Consider the following 10,883-nt stretch of genomic DNA (forward strand, 5'->3'; position numbering starts at 1 on the left):
TGGAATTTTTTCTCCATCCCTGTTACTAAGCCACAAATAGGTGGGTGATTAGCGCCATCAACTCCTTCATAAGAGACAAAAGGGTATGCTAGGAGGGGCAGGGGAAGGAAAGAGCTGGCCTTTGGAGACTGGCATTCTCTCGTTGTCGGACACTGGGAGGAGAGGCTGCTCTTTGCTTCTGGCTGCGACCGCAGGAAATCCAACTGTGCTCTGCCTTTCTCCTCTTGGCTGGGTGAGCTTTGATTTAACCTCTTTCCCATTGGGAGTGCACATTTTCCCCGGCTGTGTTTCTCGCAGCAGCTGGCGGGGAGTCCGGCTGTCCCTGCCACCCTCCCCACTTTGCCACACGAGACCACGGCGTCTGCTGTGACTGCGGAATCCTTGCAACCTCGCTGGCTAGCCGGGGAAAGCCAGCCCTTGCCCCCTGCCGCCCTGCTTGTCGCTCTGAGCTGCCTGCCTGCCTGCCTGCTTCTCAGCCTTTTCCACCATCACCAGCTGCCTGAGGCTGACCTGACCCTGTGCCACAGCACCACCTGCAGCCGCTCGGCAGTCATCGCACCTGCCCTGCCCGGCCAGGAGCTCAACAGCGCCACCTGCAGCCGCTCGGCAGTCATCGCACCTGCCCTGCCCGGCCAGGAGCTCAACAGCGCCCCTGCTGCTTGCGACCGTGATTACACCACAGGGGAAAAGGCTCGGCAGCTGAAACGTCATCTGCTATTGGTTTTCTGGTTCTAGTTGTGGTTGCTATTATTGTTACTGCTTGTTTATAGATACTAGTAAAGAACTGATATTCCTTTTCCCATACCTTTGCCTGAAAGCCTTTGATTTCAAAATTAAAATAATTCAGAGGGAGGGGAAATCACATTCTCTGACCCAAGAGAGGGTTCAATCTCTCTTAGCAGACACCTGTCTTTCAAACCAAGACACCACTAAAGTAAATAAATTACCATTTCCTAACATATATGCCTATTTATGAACATATGAATGTATATACAGAGTGGAAGTTTCTCACGAATTTCATGCGTTCATACAATAGAAAACCAACAACCACAACCCCCAAACCAAACACAACTGTCTCCTTTTTCAAGGTAAAATAAGAAGCAATATGAGCTCGGATGAAATTGTCACATACAATATTAGGACAATTTTACACTTTCTCACATCGAGAAAATAACCAGAAAAGCTATTCTGCGGTATTTACTTATTCCAAATTAAGAATTCCCTTTTGAAGTTAATTCAACCATGAAAACAATGAGTATTTTATTCTCATTTAGTGAAGGCCAAAGCACATTAGTCTCACTTCATCTCTTAACAGATAATTAAAAACCTCTGCTATTTCAGGGAATTCAATGGTCAGGATAACTGTTCTGACCAAAGTTTACAGTAAATTCAGTAACTAACAGCACACTGGGAAAATATGTCTACATAACAAAATAAACTTGATGCAATTTCTTTTATAAAGTATAATTTCTTTATTTTTATGTATTAATTCTCAGAATTGTTTGAAGCAACATTCAATACCAACAAAATAAGTTAGAGACAGTAACATGTCTAAGCATACAGCCAATTCCAAGAGCTCATTTTATAACTCTAGGGATGAGAACAAGAAAATTGCTGGAACATTAAAATGTTAATTGTATTAAGCATTATTCCACAAATACAATTACAATGAATCATGTATTATGTCAAAAATTATCAGATAAATGTCTAGTTATTTGATAATCTAACTCCTATGAATTCCATTCTGCAACACAGTAAACATGGTGATTTGGCAACTTACCTTTCATGATTTGGCAGCTGCTGCCTGGACTGAATAGCTCTGATTAATTCAGAAAAAAACGCTGGTTTTATAATTGGTCGAGCACAAATCAAAGCACATATAGTCTGAAAAGTCAGAAAATATAAATTTACTGCATGGAAAAAATTTATATAAAACACAGTTCAACTGACGTTAGCTTTTTAAGATCTAATATGTGGAAAATCTCACCCAAACAATAATAAAACAATACTGATTTTGCTTCTGGGATAATTTTGCTTATAATAGCCTGGAACACTCTAAATGATGTTTTGACTATAGTTATGAAAATGTAGAAGGCAACTGATGAAAATCAGTAGGTCTCCAAAACTGGCTTTTTTTGTTTTCTTTCCCTTCAACCTCTTCTTGACATACACATCTTCTAAACTTGGAAAAAGAAGAGTTGACTACAGTTCTGTAGAGAAAAATCTTGAACATACCTAGAATTTAATTAGCATTTGTGGGAAGACTGCAGAGCAATGTTATCAACAGGCAAGAGCTCAACATACCTTAACAGTAACTTTTACTGATACCATTACAAGGTGGGTACAATCTTTAGTCCATTCATTCACTACAAGGCCTCCAAGCTGCTGGATGGCTCTATTTAAATCAGTTTTTTGAGCTGCATCTAAACACGAGGAGCAGACAACCAAAGGTTCATACTCCACTCTGCAAAGAACAGGTAAAAGAGAATTGCTTGAGTTAATATAGCCAATCATTATGATGAACAGAGCTGACTTAACTATCATGTTTGTACTGCAGGGAAATCTGAAGGAAAAAAATTAAAAGACCCATACTCTTACCTAGATCAAAGTAAAATCTTCCTGATTTAAAAATTCCTGAAGGAATTAAATACTAATTTTAATTCAGAAAAATTAATGACAATTTGACCTGATGTTTGAAATGTTCCTATGGACTTGTGAGTCTTTCACAGACATCACACAGAATTAGTGCTTCAAGAATAGTGCAAGGTCTGGGAATATCAAAAGAAATTTTAGTTTGTGTCTCCAAAAGCAAAAGGCTACTCAACAGGACAGCTCACCAACACATTAGTACTTAAAAAATACAAGTGTCATATAGAATGCAATTTCAAGTAGCATTCTCCTAACATTGCCATTATTCCTGACCATCAGCCTTCATATATATTTTAGATCTTCCATATCAAATTAAAAACATATCAAATTTCATTATTTCATTTTTAAGTTATTTAATCTTCTTTCTACTTTGCAGACTTTCTAGTACAACAGTCATGGTCTCATGGTATGATTCCTGTATTATGTTTCTTTCTAAAAATTTGTAATTGCTGTATCACTTCCAAAGTTGTATGATGTGAAAATACTCTTCTCAAAAACTGATTTTTTTACTTGATATTTTATAATCAAAACACTTACCTAAACTTGCTCTCAAAGACTCCGAAATTGATTCTGTCACCAGACTGCAAAGACACTGAAGTACCGTTGAGGTTTGCTCCATTAACAAAGGTACCATACTTAGATGTATCTCTTACTGTTAATACAGGGATTGAGAAAGACTGACTCTGAAAATAAACATAACTAAGTTTATTAAACATTGCAGTTTATCAGAATGAGATAGCTTTATCAGAAACAAGTTACTATCATTGTGGATCAATGCAACAGATAAATACGAAGCAGCCCACAAAATACCACCTTAAGTAAAGACTTTGGGCAATGAGGCTTGGTATGTGTAATTATTCATCTTCTGCTTTTCACTGTGAACAAATAAGAGAAAGTGATAGAGACTCCACAACCTCTCTGGGCAATCTTTTCCAGTGCTGAGTCACCCTCACAGTGAAGCTCTCCTTCATGTTCAGGTGGAACTTCCTGTGTTCCAGTTTCCATCATTGCCTCTTGTCCCACTGTTTGGCACCACCAAGAGCCTGACTCCAACCTCTTGACACCCTCCTTGCAGACTGATGAGGTCCTCTCTCAGCTGTCTCTTCTCGAGGCTGAACAGGCCCAGATCCCTCAGTCTTTCCTCACAACTAAGGTGATCCAGTCCCCTCATCATCTTCATTGCCCTCCACTGGACTCACTCAATATTTGCAGCATTAAAAGGACAAATATACTTCATGTATTTAATTTTAAACACAAAAAGGTTACATAAGGTTACATAAATGTAATTCCTGCCAACTGGCTTCAAAACATCCATAAAAGTCACAACCCTTAGTTATAGTAAATTCCTGATGGCTAATTCTCCCTGCTACATTTTTCTTTTCCGTGCTCGAAGCAAATACAGGATTAATGATAGGAAATGAAATAGAAACTAAGTCCACAATAAAACAACTGAAGCACTTCCCAGAACCTAAAGTTTGTCTACATAATGGAACTTAATTGTACCATTTTCCTGCTATGATTATTTTAATACAAATTCCTAGTGATGCTGCTCTGGGATAAAAGGAAGCTTGGACCACTAAAACTGTGCCACTAGATTCCTCAACAGAGGCAAACAAACCTAAAGAAAAAAAATTCAAGATTAATAAAAAAGGACAGGTGATCAATTCCACTCTAACTCAAGATCTACTCTAAGCATAAAACTGGTGAGACCAAAATGAGACTATGCATGCTCATGGCAGACTGAATTATGCCCACACTGTACTGATAATGCAGTAAAATGCCAGCTACTTACAGAGCTTGTTTCAGGCTGATTTACGGTCAGAACTGCATGACTTCGACTGATGGACTGATCATCCTGAATTAAAATTGTGCAGTTTTTGCGTCCAACAACATATTCTATACCGCTTAAAAGCCGATGTGGCTCTCCTGTAAATAAACAATAGACAGAAAAATATCAATTTACAAAAACCACCAAAATACCTGAAGCACACAGGAGAGACATTGAGAAGTTTGACCTCTTTCTTTCTTGCTCCCTTGCTCTGTTCATTACAAAAGGACACATTTTACAATAAACTAAGCAGTTTCAAAAGTGATAGCACAGTTTTTTCAAGAATGATATACTTTTATCAATACTTTCTTAAAGATTAGGTGTAATATTTAGAAGAAAAAAAAATCACAACATAAGGTGGGTTTTCTAAAACACTAATTACGTACTTTATAGAAGTATGTAATTTTTTGAAGTTATATTATTTATTCACACAACTGATTACAAGGTTCAGAGAAAAATGTCCTCCTAATGAATGTAAAGAGATCTGCAGTGTAAATCAAATTGATACTTAGTAAGTTCAGCCTCTGACCAATGCTTACGCTTTAGCTTATGCTTTGTACCTGTCACCTAGACCCCACAGTGGCTTCCCAGTGAATGGCTTGACTCCATCTCAAACGTGGTCAAGAGAAACAGAAATGTTTCTTGATGAAAAGAGTTAAGTACACATTAAATTCTAGTTATCAACCCTGGGCAAATAACTTTCCAAATACGAACTGTGCAGAAATTATCATTCTGAATAGAATGAGGAGTGTTTTGATTCACTCAACAGCTCTCTGAGAGTAAGAGGTAAATCAGCTCACTTCAACAGGATCAGGTGCTATTGCCTCTAGGAAATAAATCAAATATCCAAAGTTTCCTCCCAGTGAACCAGGAAATAGAAACATGAAGTTAGTTGTGTTAGGTCTGTTCCTTATAAACACTTAGGACAAAATGTATGTATTTTATGATACCTATTACTAAAGTTCCTATGGACAAAGTGAAGAAAAGTATAGAGGCGATTCAGGTTCAAAACTCTGAATCCACGAAACAGCATAAAATTCAACACTTGGTCCTTGAAACATCAATAGTTAAACATCGTTTTTGAGAGACACCTGAGGTTGACTGCTGCCTCAGACCTCAACTCCACTCCAGGTACTTCAAAGCAGGACACTGTAACCTGCAGCACCCAAAGACATTCCGCACAGGTTCGAAAAGAAGCCCTGTTACATTTAACAGTAGCTGTGGTCTGCAGTGATTCAGGCAAAAACGTGGTCAAGGGCCCTCAGCAACGAGCCCTTGGATCATCACTGGCTCGAGGCAGCTCGGCCCGAGAAGCATGGGCACGCAAGCCCGGCTGGAGCCGGCCCTGTGGAAGCCAACAAGCCAGCACAACCGGCAGCCGAGGACACCGCCCGGGCCGGCGGGCTCCAGCCTCACGCCGCCCCGGGACCCGCGCAGGCGCCGTTCGGGGCGGGGAGGGAGCCCGCGGTGCCCGGGCCCAGCCCGCCGGAGCGACGGCGGCGTCTGGCCCTCCCTCACCTTTTCCCGAGGCGGGCACCAACTTCCACATCCTGGAGCTCCGCCAGGCAGCCCCCGGCGAGCGGGGACGAGGCCGAACCGGGGAGAGAAAACCCCGGGAGGAGCCACCGCCCCCACTGCCGCCGCGATCCCGCGCGCCGGGCCGGGCTGAGGGGAGGGACGCGATGGTGGGCACCCCCTACTGGCCTCGCGCTGCCTCTGCAGGGGAGGAGCGGGACGCGTGCGCAGGAGGGGCGCAGAGACACGGAAGGGCAGAGGCGGGGCCGGGGCGGGGCCGGGGGGGAAAGGGGCGGGGCCGGGGGGGAAAGGGGCGGGGCCGGGAGGGAACGGAGCGGGGCCGGGAGGGAACGAGGCGGGGCCGGGAAGGGCCGAGGCGGGGCCGGGAAGGGCCGAGGTGGGGCGCTCCCGCGGCTCGCCCCTCCGGCCCTGTCCCAGCCGGTTACCTCCAGGCCGTGTTAGCGTGGGTCGGGGCAGGCATCTCCCGCCCCGGGGGCAGCTGCGGGCTCCAGATAAGTTGTGTCCCTCTGTTTTGCCCTTCTCAGTGCGCTAACATCCCTAACAAAATGCATTGCAGGAACAGGAAATGCTCTAGACGTTCATCTCTTTACTGAAAGCAACTTTTGGATAAAAAGAAGAAATAAATAGGATTTTAAATAAAAGAATAAACACCTGGGAGTTCGGAGGCCATTCGGCAGCTTGCCAGAGACTTGTCTTACGCTGAGTGTTCTGGAAAGGAACAGCAGAGGACAGGTATGGGGATGCCATACGTGCGTGGCTGCATTCACACACATCTGAGGTATGGCTCAAAACACCCATTTCTCTTTGTGCTAGGCAGCCCACAGGAAGCAGGGGGTCAGATTCCTTATGTCGGTGATCACATCATCTGCAGCTGGACAGCAAACTTCTTCCTACCATGCAGTCAGCTTACTTCTCAAGTAATGAATACTGGTAATTGTTTGCCCCTTAACTTTGCAAAATAGTGAATAGTGAAATCTTTTGGAGTTATGTCCACAGTTAAAAAGTGTTAGCATCAGAAAACGTGTGGAGTTGAAATGGGCTGGGAAAACTCAGGTTAATATTTTTCCAATAGAAAATAACAATCTAAAACATACAGAAATTTAAATATGAGCTGTCAGAAATGTTCTTTCTGTAGGATCATAATCTGTTTCATCTCCATGTGTTATGACTTCCTTAACTTTTCAATTAGATACCTTTCTATATTTTCATTCCTATGCTTCTAAGATAACTGGTCACAGTCTCCTTAATCTCTTTTCTTCTGAAAAGAATTATCCATCTTCTTTGCTTGTTTTTTTTAGTCCCTCATAGTTCTGTCATTTCAATTTTGAGCTAAGGTGACCAGAAATATACAGCTTACCTTAAATGAGACTACTTCTCTGCTTTATATGCCTGTACTTAAATATTCTCTGAATTGTTGTCACTATTCTGTCTTATTTATCCTGCTGGCTTGACATGTGTGATCAACTCAGATGACAAATCATAATCATAAGAAACTGTATAAATCATAAAAACCTCTTTATAATGTTTATATTGTAAATTTTCTTGCATTTATCAAATTTTATTTTATTTTTCTGTTATCGTGGTTTTGCGTTTATCTACCTTCTAGACTTTGTGAGTACTTGCTGTCTCTCTGATCCTGACTGACCCAGCTGTCTGTCCTTTAATATTTGTTGGTTTTCTACTTGTTCTTTTTTTCAGTTCAGAAATAAATGGTTCATCAGAGTCTGAAAGAGACTGTCAGAACAGTATCTAAACAGAATATCAAGGTGTTCCATCATTAAACTTTTCCTCTTAACAGAAATTTATGTGTGCATTATGTCCATATTTTATTCCCGACCTAGGATATTTTTGTCTTAATATTCTTTTGTATCAAAACTCTCCTGAATTGTTTTTAAACTTTATCATCAGCAGCATTGGCATCAAACAGCATTGGCATGCAAGTTTATGATGAAGACTCAGGTTGAGCTCTATGCTATACCACCCCACTAAGTCCTTGAAAGTAAAATCATACCTGGCAGCTCTTATATAGTTATTATCTCTTAGGCATTGCTGTAAGAGATAATTAAGACATCATTACCTTCACAGAAGAGTAGCTCTAGACAGACATTTTCATATCTTTTCACCTTTTCTACGTGTTTCATTTTTTAATTACTTTTTCCTCCGCAGATATCACATTTACAGTCTTATAATTTCTCATGCTATCCTGAAAGATTAAAAAAAAAAAAACCAGATATTTTCTGCACTTTAAACCTCCTGACATACCTTGAACTAGAGATTGGGTGCTTCAATATTTCAGTTAGGCTGCTTTTAAACTCCCCCTAAGCTTGTAAATATGCATCACCCAAACTGAAGTAGAATTTTATAAAGTGGAGTAATAGCCTATTAAGCCAATTTATTTTCCTTGTAAAAGAAGGGTAAAATGTGTCTGCCTTTAATAATATTTTTAGATTGTATGGCGTTAAAGTGTTATTGCAGTTTTAAAAATTTGTCCACCTTCTAGTCTTGGAGACCACTTTTTTCATATTACTAAAAAATAAGAAGTGTGAGATGGGAATGGCACCTCATAAGTGAAAGCTGCTGGAAAACATTTTCTGAAATTTAGTCCAGTCATATAATCTTGTTCACTTTCACCATGGAAATACAGTGATTATTTTAGAGGTAGCTGTTTGGCACATTTGTATTTTCCAACGTGTAGTTTGTAGTTTGTTTCCTCATGTTGGCATTGTTCCAGTGAAGCTTTCTAAATTCTGTAGCATTTGGCAATTTAAAAGCTTTTCTTAAAATATATACACTATGTTTCTCCAACTTTCTTTTTTTTTGTTTTTGGTGGTTTATTTCGGGTTTTTTTGTTTGTTTGTTGTTGTTGTGGGTTGTTTTGTTTTTCTGTTCACTGATTACATATCTCTTGAGACTCAGTGTGTTTGAATTAACTGATTGTAATGGAATGTCACTATGTAAATTTTAGAGCAACTCTTTAATACCTACCAGATATTCCACATGCTGCTTTAATGACAAATGTGGCAACTAATGCCCAGCAGTGTGGCTCTATTACTTCAGTGCCTGCCAGAAAGTGTGCAGAACATACAAAGATTTTACCTACTCAAAAGCTTACGGTACCAACAGAGTATCAACTTTTTTTTTTTCCTAAATGTTGAATATTTAGAGAAAATGGCTGTTTGGACATCTTTTATACAAGGCAATGATGACTAAGCCATAGGATTTTATTTCTGCTTCCTCTGAACTCCTACAGTGGTGTGTAGTCAGTTTGCCTAGAATTCTTAATTCAAAAATTGATTAGTATAGACTCAGATAGATTTTTTGCATTTCATGCTATTTTGTAACTGTATAGATTCAAGTGTGATGTCCTCGCCTCAAAACCTGCAGCTTTATTAAATCTGTAAGTTCTTACAGCTACCATGCTACTCCCCGACTCCCTTACCCTCTCCCATATGAGCAGATATGACTGTGCAGGTTTCTTTGCCTTATTACCAAGGCTGTGCAAATGGGTGGGTATCAATCAGTCATTACCTTTGCCATCAGCCAGTCTCTGTGCCCAACACAGATAAATCAAGTATCTTGTTATCTCAACATAATCCCTTGCAGGTGAATATGGTCTGATGCTCAGGTCAGGCCATTTCTGAACTCCATCGACAGTGCTGAATTTGAAATGAGGACTCTTGATCTTTCTGATGAACCTCATTTCACTGCAGTCAGACAGTGTTGGTGTGTATGGTGCAGCCACCATGGAGCCTCTGTCTGCTGCCGAGAAATGATCTGTGAATACACAATTTCACCTCAAATCAGGCCCTGCGTTACCCACTCCATTTGAACTCCTAATTAGTAGACAGCTAATTTTTCTCAGCCACTCCTTTTCTCATATTTCTTAAACAAACAACTCCTCTCCCCCCAAAACAAGTGCTAAGAACTGGCCGCCTTGCTATGGGTAAAGGGCACGGCAATTCCTGGGTTTAGGTACCACAAGGAAAGCAAGCAAGCAAACAAACAAAAAAGCCAACTCCACCAAAGAAGATATTTAGTGTCCTTTAAATAGCACTGAGCAAATCATTTGCAATAATAGAATTCCAGCCCAGTGAAGTAGATAGACTGAACCAAGTGTGCTCCAACCCTCACAGCTGGAACTGGAGGTACCAGGGTGGTGGCAGTGGCCAAGAAGGTGCCCCTGTGTTGTCCCAAAAGAGGTTATTTCGCTTGGTGTGCAAGAGGCCAATCCACATTTGATTCATTTACGGTTTTGTGCAGAAAGGCATGTTGGGTGACAAATCCACAAAGCCAGCACAAGGACTACCAAAGCTTTTCACTATTTAAACACTTTAGCAAAAAACGACATTCATGTCCATTGGCTACCAGTCACCTAGTTCTCTTATTAATTAGTATTCTATCTTCTGTTGGTTAATGATGCTCTCACTTATGCTGTTTAATCCATATGCTCAGTCTTTCTCTTTTTTTGGGTCTGTGGGCAATCTGCCCCAGCAGAATTAACTTTTACCCAGTCAGAGCTGACTTGAGCAAAGTTGCTGAGTTGTCTTTATTAGCTTTTTCCTTGTCTTGGGGATTCTGCTAAATGCCCTTGTGGCCCGTAAATTCTGCATTCTTTGTGTCCACTGTCGGTGGTTCATCCTTCCCAAGTTTCGTTAATCTCCCTCTAGGTCTGAGACCATTCAAACATGTCAAGCCCTAAACCTTAACAAAGCAATTCCACCGACAAATAATTCCTCTCTCACCTGGACATGGCGTAGAGCATATCTGCTCCTTTCTTGTTGATTAGGCTTGAAAGTATACAAAGATAAATTTTCAAAGAACGTCCTTTCTAAATATTCGCATAGTCTACACTTTGCAACGGTCTGGCCGG

General features: G+C 40.9%; 1 protein-coding gene and 1 long non-coding RNA gene across 5 annotated transcripts in view; one reads left to right on the forward strand and one right to left on the reverse strand.

The window, feature by feature from the left end:
• The window catches only part of NBN (nibrin), a 27,832-nt gene extending 21,701 nt beyond the window's left edge, over nt 1-6,131 (reverse strand). For all 3 annotated transcript variants that reach the window (XM_085053158.1, XM_085053160.1, XM_085053157.1), the window contains exons 1-5: nt 5,996-6,131; nt 4,442-4,575; nt 3,187-3,332; nt 2,305-2,464; nt 1,781-1,884 (exon numbers count right to left, since the gene is read on the reverse strand). In XM_085053158.1, coding sequence (XP_084909284.1) covers nt 1,781-1,884; nt 2,305-2,464; nt 3,187-3,332; nt 4,442-4,575; nt 5,996-6,026 — 575 coding nt within the window. In that variant the 5' untranslated portion in view covers nt 6,027-6,131. The remainder of the gene's footprint in view (nt 1-1,780; nt 1,885-2,304; nt 2,465-3,186; nt 3,333-4,441; nt 4,576-5,995) is intronic.
• On the forward strand, nt 6,033-8,800 carry LOC146442211 (uncharacterized). Of its 2 annotated transcripts, XR_014850190.1 has the most exons (3): nt 6,033-6,162; nt 6,570-6,745; nt 6,827-8,800. It is a non-coding gene; the product is annotated as an uncharacterized LOC146442211 (long non-coding RNA). The 2 variants fall into 2 exon arrangements; XR_014850189.1 differs by lacking the exon at nt 6,033-6,162 and having other exon boundaries at nt 6,377-6,745.
• Nucleotides 8,801-10,883: the final 2,083 nt, after the last annotated feature.

The sequence above is a fragment of the Lichenostomus cassidix genome, chromosome 2 (assembly GCF_008360975.1).
Source record: "Lichenostomus cassidix isolate B80296 chromosome 2, HeHo_3.0, whole genome shotgun sequence".
Lineage (NCBI taxonomy): Eukaryota > Metazoa > Chordata > Aves > Passeriformes > Meliphagidae > Lichenostomus > Lichenostomus cassidix.